The sequence below is a fragment of the Protomyctophum parallelum genome (assembly GCF_964188405.1).
Source record: "Protomyctophum parallelum genome assembly, chromosome: 13".
Classification (NCBI taxonomy): domain Eukaryota; kingdom Metazoa; phylum Chordata; class Actinopteri; order Myctophiformes; family Myctophidae; genus Protomyctophum; species Protomyctophum parallelum.
In genome coordinates, this window is record NC_139708.1 from 248574 (window position 1) to 265626 (window position 17053).

At 44.9% G+C, this 17053-nt stretch overlaps 1 protein-coding gene across 1 annotated transcript; it reads right to left on the reverse strand.

Annotated features, from left to right (window-relative positions):
• Nucleotides 1–5745: 5745 nt before the first annotated feature.
• On the reverse strand, nt 5746–16171 carry LOC310869601 (acidic mammalian chitinase-like; the record flags this gene model as incomplete). The annotated part of the gene is made up of 11 exons (XM_083780415.1): nt 5746–5978; nt 6201–6351; nt 6915–7037; nt 9750–9935; nt 13790–13913; nt 14338–14462; nt 14812–14977; nt 15358–15411; nt 15532–15757; nt 15845–15874; nt 16147–16171. The coding sequence occupies 11 exons, from the start codon at nt 16169–16171 to the stop codon at nt 5746–5748; spliced, it is 1443 nt and encodes a 480-aa protein (XP_083636541.1).
• Nucleotides 16172–17053: the final 882 nt, after the last annotated feature.

A 17053-nucleotide genomic window follows, 5' to 3' on the forward strand; every position in this document is an offset into this window, starting at 1 on the left:
AAACACTCCTTACCATGGAACAAACAGCTCTGCTCACAGACAGCATGCAGTGAAACAGCCTCATGGATCACAAAACAAACAGCATGCTGGGAAACAACATGGCCGCTCCTATTTAAATCCAAAGCCCCACCCACTGGATCCGGTCACCTGTTCAACTAGTCCGTCTGTCATTGGTCCGTTGGTCAGAGTGTTAAGTGATTGGATGATCACTTATCAATTGTGTGTTGATCATCACAGCTGTGTGCACCACACACACACACACACACACACACACACACACACACACACACACACACACACACACACACACACACACACACACACACACACACACACACACACACACACACACACACACACACACACACACACACACACTGTGGTAGTCTATTAATAGTTGTGGAGAGGGATGTAGATGGAAAGTCTACCTTCCAACCACTTCCATTTCATGTCAAAGTGACACTATTTATCCCATGAAAACATATAGGCCTAGTAATATAACAATGTAAAAAAACATGCATATGAACCTTTGTTGTATGATCCTATATGTTGTCAAAAACTATGAAAAGATGAATTCAAGACATCTTTATTGATACAAATGCGAATATGATGTACTGTACAAGTACAAATGCATAACTGTGTGTGCGTTGGGGGGCTGGGGGGGTCGCCAGTTCAAATATGATTAATGATTATTTGGGGGGGGGGGGGGGGTTTCTAGCTGGTTTTGGTAGAAATACCGAACACAGCTTCAACAGCAGCTAAAATCATCGGCACTACAGAATTACCCAGTCTCCATAACATCTACACCACTCGCTGTATGAAAAAAGCCCATAACATCATGGAAGACACCAGCCACCCCGCAAATACCCTGTTCAAACTACTCCCCTCCAAAAAACGCTACCAGAGCATCAAATCTCGTACCACCCGTCTCAGTAACATTTTTACCCCCAGGCAGTCAGGCTGCTGAACAGCTGACCTTGAACTGTATTGCACTTCACTTCACTTGCACTTTTCTTTTCCTGTTTTTGTCTTTTCTTGCACTATAGATGTTTGTTTATGTCCTGTGTATGTAAGACTGAGAGTGCTCTGAGCAAAATAAATTTCATTGTATGTATACTCTGTATCTGTACAAATGACAAATAAACCTGAACCTGAACCTGAACCTGAAACATACAAACATCACACGTACGCTGATATGAATCCCTGGCTCTTCATTTGGTGACATTTACCAGATTATTTAATTTATAAACATCTCTGTTTCCACTTCCACAGATCTCTCACTCTCTCAGACTGTTTTCCTTCCTGTATGGCGTCTATATCGTATGAGGCCGAGAGGCTAAAGCGGGGAAACGTTGTAGTTGTCAGACTCGCTGCTTTGTCGTTGTCTGCATGAGAATCACTGCTCCAGGCCAGGGTGCTGCTTCTGTTGTAGTTTATTAAAGTTAAAACATTACCACAGTGAATCACTGCTCCAGGCCAGGGTGCTGCTTCTGTTGTAGTTTATTAAAGTTAAAACATTACCACAGTGAATCACTGCTCCAGGCCAGGGTGCTGCTTCTGTTGTAGTTTATTAAAGTTAAAACATTACCACAGTGAATCACTGCTCCAGGCCAGGGTACTGCTTTTGTTGTAGTTTATTAAAGTTAAAACATTACCACAGTGAATCACTGCTCCAGGCCAGGGTGCTGCTTCTGTTGTAGTTTATTAAAGTTAAAACATTACCACAGTGAATCACTGCTCCAGGCCAGGGTGCTGCTTCTGTTGTAGTTTATTAAAGTTAAAACATTACCACAGAGAATCACTGCTCCAGGCCAGGGTACTGCTTCTGTTGTAGTTTATTAAAGTTAATTAAAACATTACCACAGTGAATCACTGCTCCAGGCCAGGGTGCTGCTTCTGTTGTAGTTTATTAAAGTTAAAACATTACCACAGTGAATCACTGCTCCAGGCCAGGGTGCTGCTTCTGTTGTAGTTTATTAAAGTTAAAACATTACCACAGTGAATCACTGCTCCAGGCCAGGGTGCTGCTTCTGTTGTAGTTTATTAAAGTTAAAACATTACCACAGTGAATCACTGCTCCAGGCCAGGGTGCTGCTTCTGTTGTAGTTTATTAAAGTTAAAACATTACCACAGTGAATCACTGCTCCAGGCCAGGGTACTGCTTCTGTTGTAGTTTATTAAAGTTAATTAAAACATTACCACAGTGAATCACTGCTCCAGGCCAGGGTACTGCTTCTGTTGTAGTTTATTAAAGTTAATTAAAACATTACCACAGTGAATCACTGCTCCAGGCCAGGGTACTGCTTCTGTTGTAGTTTATTAAAGTTAATTAAAACATTACCACAGTGAATCACTGCTCCAGGCCAGGGTACTGCTTTTGTTGTAGTTTATTAAAGTTAAAACATTATCACAGTGAATCACTGCTCCAGGCCAGGGCGCTGCTTCTGTTGTAGTTTATTAAAGTTAATTAAAACATTACCACAGTGAATCACTGCTCCAGGCCAGGGCGCTGCTTCTGTTGTAGTTTATTAAAGTTAATTAAAACATTACCACAGTGAATCACTGCTCCAGGCCAGGGTGCTGCTTCTGTTGTAGTTTATTAAAGTTAAAACATTACCACAGAGAATCACTGCTCCAGGCCAGGGTGCTGCTTCTGTTGTAGTTTATTAAAGTTAAAACATTACCACAGTGAATCACTGCTCCAGGCCAGGGTACTGCTTCTGTTGTAGTTTATTAAAGTTAAAACATTACCACAGTGAATCACTGCTCCAGGCCAGGGTACTGCTTCTGTTGTAGTTTATTAAAGTTAATTAAAACATTACCACAGTGAATCACTGCTCCAGGCCAGGGTACTGCTTCTGTTGTAGTTTATTAAAGTTAATTAAAACATTACCACAGTGAATCACTGCTCCAGGCCAGGGTGCTGCTTCTGTTGTAGTTTATTAAAGTTAAAACATTACCACAGTGAATCACTGCTCCAGGCCAGGGTGCTGCTTCTGTTGTAGTTTATTAAAGTTAAAACATTACCACAGAGAATCACTGCTCCAGGCCAGGGTACTGCTTCTGTTGTAGTTTATTAAAGTTAATTAAAACATTACCACAGTGAATCACTGCTCCAGGCCAGGGTACTGCTTCTGTTGTAGTTTATTAAAGTTAATTAAAACATTACCACAGTGAATCACTGCTCCAGGCCAGGGTGCTGCTTCTGTTGTAGTTTATTAAAGTTAAAACATTACCACAGTGAATCACTGCTCCAGGCCAGGGTGCTGCTTCTGTTGTAGTTTATTAAAGTTAAAACATTACCACAGTGAATCACTGCTCCAGGCCAGGGTACTGCTTCTGTTGTAGTTTATTAAAGTTAATTAAAACATTACCACAGTGAATCACTGCTCCAGGCCAGGGTACTGCTTCTGTTGTAGTTTATTAAAGTTAATTAAAACATTACCACAGTGAATCACTGCTCCAGGCCAGGGTGCTGCTTCTGTTGTAGTTTATTAAAGTTAAAACATTACCACAGTGAATCACTGCTCCAGGCCAGGGTGCTGCTTCTGTTGTAGTTTATTAAAGTTAAAACATTACCACAGTGAATCACTGCTCCAGGCCAGGGTGCTGCTTCTGTTGTAGTTTATTAAAGTTAAAACATTACCACAGAGAATCACTGCTCCAGGCCAGGGTACTGCTTCTGTTGTAGTTTATTAAAGTTAATTAAAACATTACCACAGTGAATCACTGCTCCAGGCCAGGGTACTGCTTCTGTTGTAGTTTATTAAAGTTAAAACATTACCACAGTGAATCACTGCTCCAGGCCAGGGTGCTGCTTCTGTTGTAGTTTATTAAAGTTAAAACATTACCACAGTGAATCACTGCTCCAGGCCAGGGTGCTGCTTCTGTTGTAGTTTATTAAAGTTAAAACATTACCACAGAGAATCACTGCTCCAGGCCAGGGTACTGCTTCTGTTGTAGTTTATTAAAGTTTAAACATTACCACAGTGAATCACTGCTCCAGGCCAGAGTACTGCTTTTGTTGTAGTTTATTAAAGTTAAAACATTACCACAGTGAATCACAGCATACATAGTATAACTGACAAGAATCCCTCCAAAGTTGAATATACAGTAGGCCTATGTGTCAAATGTGTCAGCATTTTAAATATGCATAGCGGCGCGCGCACACACGCACCACACACACACACACACACACACACACACACACACACACACACACACACACACACACACACACACACACACACACACACACACACACACACACACACACTGTGGTAGTCTATTAATAGTTGTGGAGAGGGATGTAGATGGAAAGTCTACCTTGAATAGATTCCAACCACTTCCATTTCATGTCAAAGTGACACTATTTATCCCATGAAAACATATAGGCCTAGTAATATAACAATGTAAAAAAACATGCATATGAACCTTTGTTGTATGATCCTATATGTTGTCAAAAACTATGAAAAGATGAATTCAAGACATCTTTATTGATACAAATGCGAATATGATGTACTGTACAAGTACAAATGCATAACTGTGTGTGCGTTGGGGGGCTGGGGGGGTCGCCAGTTCAAATATGATTAATGATTATTTGGGGGGGGGGGGGGGGGGGGGGTTTCTAGCTGGTTTTGGTAGAAATACCGAACACAGCTTCAACAGCAGCTAAAATCATCGGCACTACAGAATTACCCAGTCTCCATAACATCTACACCACGCGCTGTATGAAAAAAGCCCATAACATCATGGAAGACACCAGCCACCCCACAGTACTGTCCCTCAGAATTTTGGGTTGCCTGACGTATAACGTATTGTCAGCGACACTTGCTTGAAGAACATAGCACAGTATGTGCAGTAAACATTAACCCGTCCCAGGTAGGGACTGGAATTGTGCTTTAAAATACAAAATGACTATACTTTTTCTGCACCGGTACCATATATGATTGATTGAATTTTTATATTTCCCAGTATGTAATACAAAAACTATTACTTGAGGATAGAACCGGAAAAAAGCACAAAGACTTGTTTACAGGGTCGTCCATTTTAAATTCATCTTCAACATTGATTTAATGACGTACAATAATGTACACTTCTATGAAGAAAAAAAGGATAGTTAAAAAAGGGGATGGTTAATGCATGTTCGCCAACCTTAACCCATTTTGTACGGGAAGCCCTTTTGGTGTCAGCATCACGTTATGCTTTAGCTAATTAAAAATAGCAGATCTACAAGCTCGTATCGCGCCACCGAGTGGCGCGATACGAGCTTGTAGGTCTGCTATTTTTGAAAAATCGAAGAGCGATTGACATTTTTAGAATCTGATCTCAGGTCAGAATGGGTTCATCAGACCAGTGTGTGTCCGGCGGAAACCTCGTATGAATCTGATCTCAGGTCAGAATGGGATAAGTAACAGAAGTAAAAACAATAGGATCCCAATAATAACTTGGACAGGTGTTTTGAATTGTACCGTTTTATTTCCATCAGTGATCACTATAGACAGAACTGTCACGGAGCAGGTCCTTCCCACCACCCACATGGGCCTGCGTGGTCAATTCAGCAGCCGCCTGCATGACACATGGAGGAAGAAGAGGATTATGTCTCAAGAGATGGAACTCTGTACTAGAAATAGGCCTATACGTAGTATTGTCACCGCTGAATTAACCCAATAACCCACCATACTGTAGACTGAATAATCAGACTTGTGTAGGAGCATAGCCAGAGGTCAAGTCCTACTGAGCGCATCAGAAACAGGCAGAGATGTAAATACGGCCTGGTTCTATAGCCAAGCTTTGATGTTGCTTGCCCTCTGCTGCACCGTTTCCTGGTTCTATAGCCAAGCTTTGATGTTGCTTGCCCTCTGCTGCACCGTTTCCTGGTTCTATAGCAAAGCTTTGATGTTGCTTGCCCTCTGCTGCACCGTTTCCTGGTTCTATAGCCAAGCTTTGATGTTGCTTGCCCTCTGCTGCACCGTTTCCTGGCTCCAGGAATGTCTTTTACTCCAATTTAGCAATCCTGACTCTCACGGTATGGTAGCAATCTCTGAACAGTTTTGAGGCTGTGTGTTCTTGTCACTAAACTGCCCCTCTCTGCTACCTTTCCCCATGATCAATCTGAAGTTTGTATTGCGTGCGTGCATGCGTGCGTTTGTGTGTGTGTGTGTGTGTGTGTGTGTGTGCGTGTGTGCGTGTGTACACACCCTGTGTACACCTGTGTGTAACTCCCAGGCCCTTCTTGAGGGCGTTGATCAGAGGGTATTTTCCCTGGCCACAAAATTGGCCCGTGAAGTCGTCCTGGTCAAGAGTCCAGACCATGGCTCCCCCAAAACCACTCCTCTTCAGCCAGCCAACCTGTACCAGTTAACAGTAACCAGTTAACCTGTACCTGTAACAGTGTACCAGCCAACCTGTACCAGTTAACAGTAACCAGTTAACCTGTACCTGTAACAGTGTACCAGCCAACCTGTACCAGTTAACAGTAACCAGTTAACCTGTACCTGTAACAGTGTACCAACCTGTACCAGTGCGTTAAAATAAATGACAAAAGCAGGAACTAGAAATTAACTCTTATCGAGCTGCCACCGTGCGCTTCGCACACAAGTTGGCCATGAATGGCCTACTTGTGCGCAAGCAGAGCACGCAACTTATATCTGACGCTTGTAACTTCCTCCCTCATAAATAACTTAAAAAAAATTAAATTACGTCATCCACACATGTCACACATGTTTTTAGATAAACATACAGTACATAGTTACGTCATCACCCAATCCCTGATTGGCCGAGCGACGCCACCAACACACGCCACCAAAGACAATACACATTCCCTGATCCCGGACATACGCAGCCGCTCTGCTCGCGCAAGTAACTAGTAGTGTCTACAAATGTGAGCGATGATGTGAAATGCTGCTCTGCACCTTGCCCTGATAGCTGACAACGTTGTCGAATCCAACCCAGGTCTGGCTGTTGTAGGCGTAAGGCACCTGCTGGGCCACATCCCAGACGTCTGTGACTCCTTTCTGGTTCAGGAAGTGGCAGATCTGAAAGAAGCAGAGACAAGCCATTAGAAACAAATGTGAAATCTATACTGTATGTATTAGTTTCTATATAGAACGCAAATCCTTGTTGCACTGGAGAAGTGTACAATCTCTGCCTCTGACATGGCTGTACACGTCTATTTATGTGCAGTTTGTTTTGGTGAATGCACGTCACCTTTTGCCTACATTTCCACCTATAAGAAAACATCTGATATTTAACGGCGACCGCAAACCCTCATATTAGGCCCAGGTTCCAGGGTGAGTTAAATACCTCATATTAGGCCCAGGTTCCAGGGTGAGTTAAATACCTCATATTAGGCCCAGGTTCACAGGGTGAGTTAAATACCTCATATTAGGCCCAGGTTCACAGGGTGAGTTAAATACCTCATATTAGACCCAGGTTCCAGGGTGAGTTAAATACCTCATATTAGGCCCAGGTTCACAGGGTGAGTTAAATACCTCATATTAGGCCCAGGTTCCAGGGTGAGTTAAATACCTCATAGTAGGCCCAGGTTCCAGGGTGAGTTAAATACCTCATATTAGGCCCAGGTTCCAGGGTGAGTTAAATATCTCATAGTAGGCCCAGGTTCCAGGGTGAGTTAAATACCTCATATTAGGCCCAGGTTCACAGGGTGAGTTAAATACCTCATATTAGGCCCAGGTTCACAGGGTGAGTTAAATACCTCATATTAGGCCCAGGTTCCAGGGTGAGTTAAATACCTCATATTAGGCCCAGGTTCACAGGGTGAGTTAAATACCTCATATTAGGCCCAGGTTCCAGGGTGAGTTAAATACCTCATAGTAGGCCCAGGTTCCAGGGTGAGTTAAATACCTCATATTAGGCCCAGGTTCCAGGGTGAGTTAAATATCTCATAGTAGGCCCAGGTTCCAGGGTGAGTTAAATACCTCATATTAGGCCCAGGTTCACAGGGTGAGTTAAATACCTCATATTAGGCCCAGGTTCACAGGGTGAGTTAAATACCTCATATTAGGCCCAGGTTCCAGGGTGAGTTAAATACCTCATATTAGGCCCAGGTTCACAGGGTGAGTTAAATACCTCATATTAGGCCCAGGTTCCAGGGTGAGTTAAATACCTCATATTAGGCCCAGGTTCACAGGGTGAGTTAAATACCTCATATTAGGCCCAGGTTCACAGGGTGAGTTAAATACCTCATATTAGGCCCAGGTTCACAGGGTGAGTTAGATACCTCATATTAGGCCCAGGTTCCAGGGTGAGTTAAATACCTCATATTAGGCCCAGGTTCACAGGGTGAGTTAAATACCTCATATTAGGCCCAGGTTCACAGGGTGAGTTAAATACCTCATATTAGGCCCAGGTTCCAGGGTGAGTTAAATACCTCATATTAGGCCCAGGTTCACAGGGTGAGTTAAATACCTCATATTAGGCCCAGGTTCACAGGGTGAGTTAAATACCTCATATTAGGCCCAGGTTCCAGGGTGAGTTAAATACCTCATATTAGGCCCAGGTTCACAGGGTGAGTTAAATACCTCATATTAGGCCCAGGTTCACAGGGTGAGTTAAATACCTCATATTAGGCCCAGGTTCACAGGGTGAGTTAAATACCTCATATTAGGCCCAGGTTCCAGGGTGAGTTAAATACCTCATATTAGGCCCAGGTTCACAGGGTGAGTTAAATACCTCATATTAGGCCCAAGTTCCAGGGTGAGTTAAATACCTCATATTAGGCCCAGGTTCCAGGGTGAGTTAAATACCTCATAGTAGGCCCAGGTTCACAGGGTGAGTTAAATACCTCATATTAGGCCCAGGTTCACAGGGTGAGTTAAATACCTCATATTAGGCTCAGGTTCACAGGGTGAGTTAAATACCTCATATTAGGCTCAGGTTCACAGGGTGAGTTAAATACCTCATATTAGGCCCAGGTTCACAGGGTGAGTTAAATACCTCATATTAGGCCCAGGTTCACAGGGTGAGTTAAATACCTCATATTAGGCCCAGGTTCACAGGGTGAGTTAAATACCTCATATTAGGCCCAGGTTCACAGGGTGAGTTAAATACCTCATATTAGGCCCAGGTTCACAGGGTGAGTTAAATACCTCATATTAGGCCCAGGTTCACAGGGTGAGTTAAATACCTCATATTAGGCCCAAGTTCCAGGGTGAGTTAAATACCTCATATTAGGCCCAGGTTCACAGGGTGAGTTAAATACCTCATATTAGGCTCAGGTTCACAGGGTGAGTTAAATACCTCATATTAGGCCCAGGTTCACAGGGTGAGTTAAATACCTCATATTAGGCCCAGGTTCACAGGGTGAGTTAAATACCTCATATTAGGCCCAGGTTCCAGGGTGAGTTAAATACATCATATTAGGCCCAGGTTCACAGGGTGAGTTAAATACCTCATATTAGGCCCAGGTTCCAGGGTGAGTTAAATACCTCATATTAGGCCCAGGTTCACAGGGTGAGTTAAATACCTCATAGTAGACCCAGGTTCACAGGGTGAGTTAAATACCTCATAGTAGACCCAGGTTCACAGGGTGAGTTAAATACCTCATATTAGGCTCAGGTTCACAGGGTGAGTTAAATACCTCATATTAGGCCCAGGTTCCAGGGTGAGTTAAATACCTCATAGTAGGCCCAGGTTCCAGGGTGAGTTAAATACCTCATATTAGGCCCAGGTTCCAGGGTGAGTTTAATACCTCATAGTAGGCCCAGGTTCCAGGGTGAGTTAAATACCTCATAGTAGGCCCAGGTTCCCGGCGTGGCGGTGAATTGACCGGCAGGTCCAGGTCCAGTGCTTGGAGCACCGATACCAGTGTTGGAAGAGGAGGCCAGTTTGAAGGTGTTACCGTAGGTGGCGAAACCAACCAGCAGCTTCTCAGCTGGGGCGCCCTGGTTCTTCCAGTAGTTCATAGCGTAGTTCTATAATATGGACAAGGAAACAATATACAGCGTACAGTAAGTAGCCTTTCAGCACACATTTATTTCCCCCGTGCTGTCCTTAATTGAACACAATAATAATAATAATAATAATGAATTTTATTTATATTGCACTTTTCATTCACAAGGAATCTCAGAGTGCTATAAGGTTAAAAACATATGGTCTATCATAAAAGGTTAAAAACAGGGTTAACAAAATCAGTGCAAAGCGACAGTTCAGCACAAAAAGGCCTTCTGAAACAGGAAGGTTTTCAGGCCTGTTTTAAAACATTCCACAGTCTGCGGCACTCTCAGGTCCATGGGGAGGCCGTTCCATAGGTCCACTCTCAGGTCTATGGGGAGGCCGTTCCATAGGTCCACCCTCAGGTCTATGGGGAGGCCGTTCCACAGGTCCACCCTCAGGTCTATGGGGAGGCCACAGGTCCACTCTCAGGTCTATGGGGAGGCCGTTCCATAGGTCCACTCTCAGGTCTATGGGGAGGCCGTTCCATAGGTCCACTCTCAGGTACATGGGGAGGCCGTTCCACAGGTCCACCCTCAGGTCCATGGGGAGGCCGTTCCACAGGTCCACCCTCAGGTCCATGGGGAGGCCGTTCCATAGGTCCACCCTCAGGTCTATGGGGAGGCCGTTCCATAGGTCCACTCTCAGGTCCATGGGGAGGCCGTTCCATAGGTCCACTCTCAGGTCTATGGGGAGGCCGTTCCACAGGTCCACTCTCAGGTCTATGGGGAGGCCGTTCCATAGGTCCACTCTCAGGTCCATGGGGAGGCCGTTCCATAGGTCCACTCTCAGGTCTATGGGGAGGCCGTTCCACAGGTCCACTCTCAGGTCTATGGGGAGGCCGTTCCACAGGTCCACCCTCAGGTCTATGGGGAGGCCGTTCCACAGGTCCACTCTCAGGTCTATGGGGAGGCCGTTCCATAGGTCCACTCTCAGGTCCATGGGGAGGCCGTTCCACAGGTCCACCCTCAGGTCTATGGGGAGGCCGTTCCATAGGTCCACTCTCAGGTCCATGGGGAGGCCGTTCCACAGGTCCACCCTCAGGTCTATGGGGAGGCCGTTCCACAGGTCCACTCTCAGGTCCATGGGGAGGCCGTTCCACAGGTCCACTCTCAGGTCCATGGGGAGGCCGTTCCATAGGTCCACCCTCAGGTCTATGGGGAGGCCGTTCCACAGGTCCACTCTCAGGTCCATGGGGAGGCCGTTCCACAGGTCCACTCTCAGGTCCATGGGGAGGCCGTTCCATAGGTCCACTCTCAGGTCCATGGGGAGGCCGTTCCATAGGTCCACCCTCAGGTCCACCCTCAGGTCCATGGGGAGGCCGTTCCATAGGTCCACTCTCAGGTCTATGGGGAGGCCGTTCCACAGGTCCACTCTCAGGTCTATGGGGAGGCCGTTCCATAGGTCCACTCTCAGCTCCATGGGGAGGCCGTTCCATAGGTCCACTCTCAGGTCTATGGGGAGGCCGTTCCATAGGTCCACTCTCAGGTCCATGGGGAGGCCGTTCCATAGGTCCACTCTCAGGTCCATGGGGAGGCCGTTCCATAGGTCCACTCTCAGGTCCATGGGGAGGCCGTTCCATAGGTCCACTCTCAGGTCCATGGGGAGGCCGTTCCACAGGTCCACTCTCAGGTCCATGGGGAGGCCGTTTCATAGGTCCACCCTCAGGTCCATGGGGAGGCCGTTCCATAGGTCCACTCTCAGCTCCATGGGGAGGCCGTTCCATAGGTCCACTCTCAGGTCCATGGGGAGGCCGTTCCACAGGTCCACTCTCAGGTCTATGGGGAGGCCGTTCCATAGGTCCACTCTCAGGTCCATGGGGAGGCCGTTCCATAGACAGTGATGAGTTGTCTACTCCCATCTTCCATCCTTGTATTCTGACATTAATCTGACCGACACTCCAGAGCCAGTGAAAATATTTTATAACCACCAGCAGTCCAGCAGCACCTATCCCCTTTCCTTCAGCGCACCCAGCGCGAGTGTGTGCGTGTGTGTGTGCGTGCGTGCGTGCATGTGTGTGTGTGTGTGTGTGAGTTTGCATGTGTGTGGATTGTATAGGCTAAGTGAGGAGTTGGACAACGTTAACAACAAACGTTTTCAAATGGTTTTTCTCAGGTCTTTTAGTGGCGTTTTCTTTCAGCGTCTGTGTCTCCAGTCCTGTTGTTGGCATAACTCTACTGTACTGTCTATGTCTGCGACGCACGGGTGAGTCAAATTATTAATTCATGCGGGACCTGCGTGTCATAAAAAAACACTGACCCCCGCAACACTAGTGCACACGCATTTTGCCTTGTGCCTGGAGGGACACTGAACCATTTCGCCTTGTGCCTGGAGGGACACTGAACCATTTCGCCTTGTGCCTGGAGGGACGCTGAAGGTTGCCTATAGAACGATTCCGTACCGGTTTCATGGTCGCAGCCTACGTATTTCCTGTAGGCGGACTCGACGTAGCTGCGGGGGTAAAACCCTCACCAGGCGCACCTCTTCCGCGAGCGTGAACGGCAGAGTGACTGATGTTAGTTTGCCTCAAACTTTACTCTTTTACCTGCTTTTTTACTAACACTAACATTACAAAGATGCCCAGAACATCGAGATGAACCTGTGTAGTTTATGGCTGCTCCAACAGTAGTGGCAACATATATAAAAAAAAAACGGAATGTCAAAATATCCACCGTGGTGGCTGAGACCAGAGCCATTGAGTAATGGTTGAGACAAAGCAGTGAAAGATACATAACGCCAGTCTTACCCAATACCAAATATTTCGGTTTTATTAACACAAGGCTGCTGTACTTTATACCTCAGACTTTAAATGCTTAGTATGAGGTATAAAATACAGCAGCCTTGTGTTCATAAAACAGAAAGATTGGGTATTGGGTAAGACCCATGCTTTTGTTCTTGCCTAAATGTAAGTCGCTCTGGATTAAGAGCGTCTGCTAAATGCCTAAATTGTAAATTGTAAATTGACTGAAATTATGTATCTTGCAGGACCCTTCACTGCTTTGTCTCAACCATTACTCAATGGCTCTGGTCTCAGCCATCACGGTGGATATTAGACATTCCGTTTTATTTTATTTGTTATGTTGCCACTACTGTTGGAGCAGCCATAAACTACACAGGTTCATCTCGATGTTCTGGGCATCTTTGTAATGTTAGTGTTAGTAAAAAAGCAGGTAAAGGAGTAAAGTTTGAGGCAAACTAACATCAGTCACTCTGCCGTTCACTGTAGTGGAAGACGTGCGCCTGGTGAGGGTTTTACCCCCGCAGCTACGTCGAGTCCGCCTACAGGAAATACGTAGGCTGCGACCATGAAACCGGTACGGAATCGTAACCTGGGCGAGGTATAGAGGTTAACCCATTCTGACCTGAGATCAGATTCTATAAATGTCTTCTACATCCAGTTTTCTGAAAAAGCTATGTTTCTATGTCAGTCGTTCTTCGATTTTTCAAAAATAGCAGACCTACAAGCTCGTATATGAGCTTGTAGATCTGCTATTTTTCAATAGCTAAAGCATAACATGATGCCAACACCAAAACGGGTTCCCGTTCAGAATGGGTTAAAGAGGTATGTGCTTAGCTTCTGCCGGTCCATTTTTTATATAAAGGTTCGGCTATCAAAGGGTAATTATGATAACCCGCGGTGCCGCGGTTTCATGGCGACGAGGTTAATTATGAAAATTCGGTATGTTTCTCGGGATTCTGCTCTGAAGACGCCAGCCACCATCGGATTTAATGTCGCCGAAAACGTGTCTTCCAAGCGGTCTGTCGCGGTACGGGTCTGTACTAGAAACCAATGGGGTTCACTGTGTTTTGAATGTGGAGGAACCTCCACACTCACCACGTTGAAGTACATCATGGCGCCCTTGTCAGCTGGGCCCTGCCACACAGGACTGTTCTCTCCAGTAACGTGCGCCCAGGGGCCGTGGAAGTCGTAGGTCATCACATGGAAGTAGTCCAGGAAACTGGTGATGAAAGGATGTATACAGGAGTCAGGGGGATTTGAAGAAAATATTAGTGAAAGTGCATATAGGACAACCAGGAAGGTCCCAATTGTTCCGAAATCTATGATATCATTTTCTTTTTTTCTCTTTCTTTTTGTAAGGTCCCGCACCGACCGCACACTGTCTGGGGAAACTGCTTAAAGGATGCTATTTATTAAAGTGTCATTTCAGTGAAGAACGATTTCTGATTCTGAGCGACTGTAAAGACGAATCTTATCAGCGGGGAAGGAGGCGTCACATCACATTCAGAGCTTTCGTTGCACCAGACTGTATGACGGAAGCATTTGAAAATTGTAGGAGCTCAACAGACACAAATAATCATATAGCCTATAATGCCCATGCAGACAAATACTTGTTTGTATGTTTGTGTGTTATCTATACTGACGCTCTGAGCTGGGAAACTTCGTATCCAGCATCGATCACTCCCTTGTCGGCAGCTACGGCAGCGGTGAGCATCAGACGAGGTCGGTCGTTCTGCTGAGCTTCAGCCTCGAATTCATACCACAGCTCCTGCAGAGAGACAGGAGGTGGTGAAGAGAAAGATTTCCAACATTTCAAGGTGCCATTAAAACCCATTCTGACCTGAGATCAGATTCATACGAGGTTTCCACTGGACACACACTGGTTTGATTAACCCATTCTGACCTGAGATCAGATTCTAAAAATGTCAGTCGTTCTTCGATTTTTTTCAAAAATAGCAGACCTACAAGCTCGTATCGCGCCACTCTGTGGCGCGATACGAGCTTGTAGATCTGCTATTTTTCAATAGCTAAAGCATAACATGATGCTGACACCAAAATGGGTGCCCGGTCAGAATGGGTTAAGGTGGTTATGTCTTGTAACATGATAGGTGGCTGACCGCACACAGGAGGGTGAAGCGAGCCTTGTCCTCGGGTGGGGAGCCACGAGAGCCTGGGTACTCCCAGTCGATGTCCAGACCATCAAAGCCGTTCTTACGCAGGAACTGGATCGTGCTTTGGATGAAGGCCTGACGGTTAGCAGGACTGGAGACCATGGATGTGAACCTGGGGGGAGGGGGGGGGGGAGAGAGAGAGAGAGAGAGAGAGAGAGAGAGAGAGAGAGAGAGAGAGAGAGAGAGAGAGAGAGAGAGAGAGAGAGAGAGAGAGATTCATCCAAAAGAGTAAAAGAAAGAGTGCCTTTACAGTATGTAAGTATGTGAGAACTGTTTAAGTGCCAAATCCCGTAAGCCTGACGTCTTTGCAATGAGTGCCAAAGACGACAAGACGTAATAATAAAAATAAAATAAAAATCATTTTCTTTCTTTTTTTTTTACAATTTTTTCTTTCTTTTTTTAAACCCTCTCTTTTTTATAATGGGAGAATTGGCACTCAGAGCCTAAACTGGTGACCACCAGGTGGCGCTGAAGGAGTTTTATAATACTCACTGAGACGTTCCTACGTTCCATCCACCAACAGCCAGCAGGGTCTTCACATCGTTGCTATATTTATAAAATCTAAAATGACATGCACATTTTATGATAAAATATAATGTTTACACTTTCAGAACGTGTGTGTGTGTGTGTGTGTGTGTGTGTGTGTGTGTGTGTGTGCGCGCTCACGGGAATCTATTGAGAGGGAGGATCTGTCCCTTGAGATGTTGGAGCTGTGCATAGAGCGACTCATCGTTCCACTCAGTGGTCGTGATCATGTTGTTGTGTATTCCAGCGAAGGCGTAGACGATGTGGTTACAGAGACACGGGTCGATGTCGGTGGGAATGAACTTCCCAGCACCGTGACGGTACTGTCCCCAGTTGGTGAAGTAACATGAGAGGATGTAGGAGGATCCTGCAAGGGACGAGTGTCAAAATAAGGGCTTGTTGTTGATGTTTTTGCCGTTTGAGAGTAAAACACACCAAGTGGACAAAGTCTTACCTAGCTGCACGTGCAGCAGGAGAGCCAGTCCTGCAGAGAGAGAGAGAGAGAGAGAGAGAGAGAGAGAGAGAGAGAGAGAGAGAGAGCACTAAGATTTATCCTCCGGTTATTAATCTATTATGATACATAAATCCTTCTACTTATTATTATAATCATCAGTTACTATAATGGATCATACTGTTAAACAACAGTTTGGAACAGAAAAGTAGATCCGTTTCATGGTAAATCTAAAGATACAGTTCATTTCCTCTGCTTCTCGGCACAGAAAAATGTTTTCCTCGATAGCAATTAACTGGACTTACCAACGCAGATGAGAAGCTTGCCCATGGCGCGTCTGTACAACTAACTGAAGGCCAGAAGCCTCTTACATACCTTCTATTCCTCTCCATATCTGTAAAACATGTTTGATCATGTTTGATAATCTTCGTTATTCTGATAAAACATTTGTTTGGTCAGGAGTTAATTGCCCCTTTTCAGTTTTCCACTGGCGTTGTTAATTGTGCCGATAACTTTCAAGTGTTATTCAACAACGATATGATTTGCAGACATTTAGAAGTCAAATGAAGGTTATACAGGTTTGTACACTTTCCACCGCACGCACTTTTACAAGGCTGTGAAAGATGATGATGATTCAAGTTTCTTTATTAGGACAAAAAGACGCCTTGAGATGTAGCATCTCGTTTTCACAGATACATGTGATACAATCATTATTGTACATGTAAACAATAAAACAAAACAAATGACATACAACATACATGGACGAGACAAAACACTAAACAATCAAGGCTGAAGCTTAGAGGGAACCGGGCTTTTGCAGTCGCAGCTCCCAAGCTCTGGAATGAGCTGCCTCTGCACATAAGACAGCCCCCACTCTTCAGGTGTTTAAATCACGCCTCAAGACATATTTTTATTCTTTGGCTTTTCCTAGCATAGTATGAGCTTTTTGATGTTGAAAGTGACACTGTGTACTGTATGTTGTTTGTTTTTAAATGAAGTTGTGATTTTTATTATTTTATTGTAAAGCACTTTGGTACAACTTGTTGTTATTTAAATGTGCTATAGAAATAAAGATGGTATGGTATGGTATGGTAAACATTGCAGACCACATTACGGCATTAAATAAAATAACATAATGAAATAAAGAAATAAACATATGGCATATTTACAGATAGCAAGACAACATACAACTTTAAAGTAACACTTTTAAAA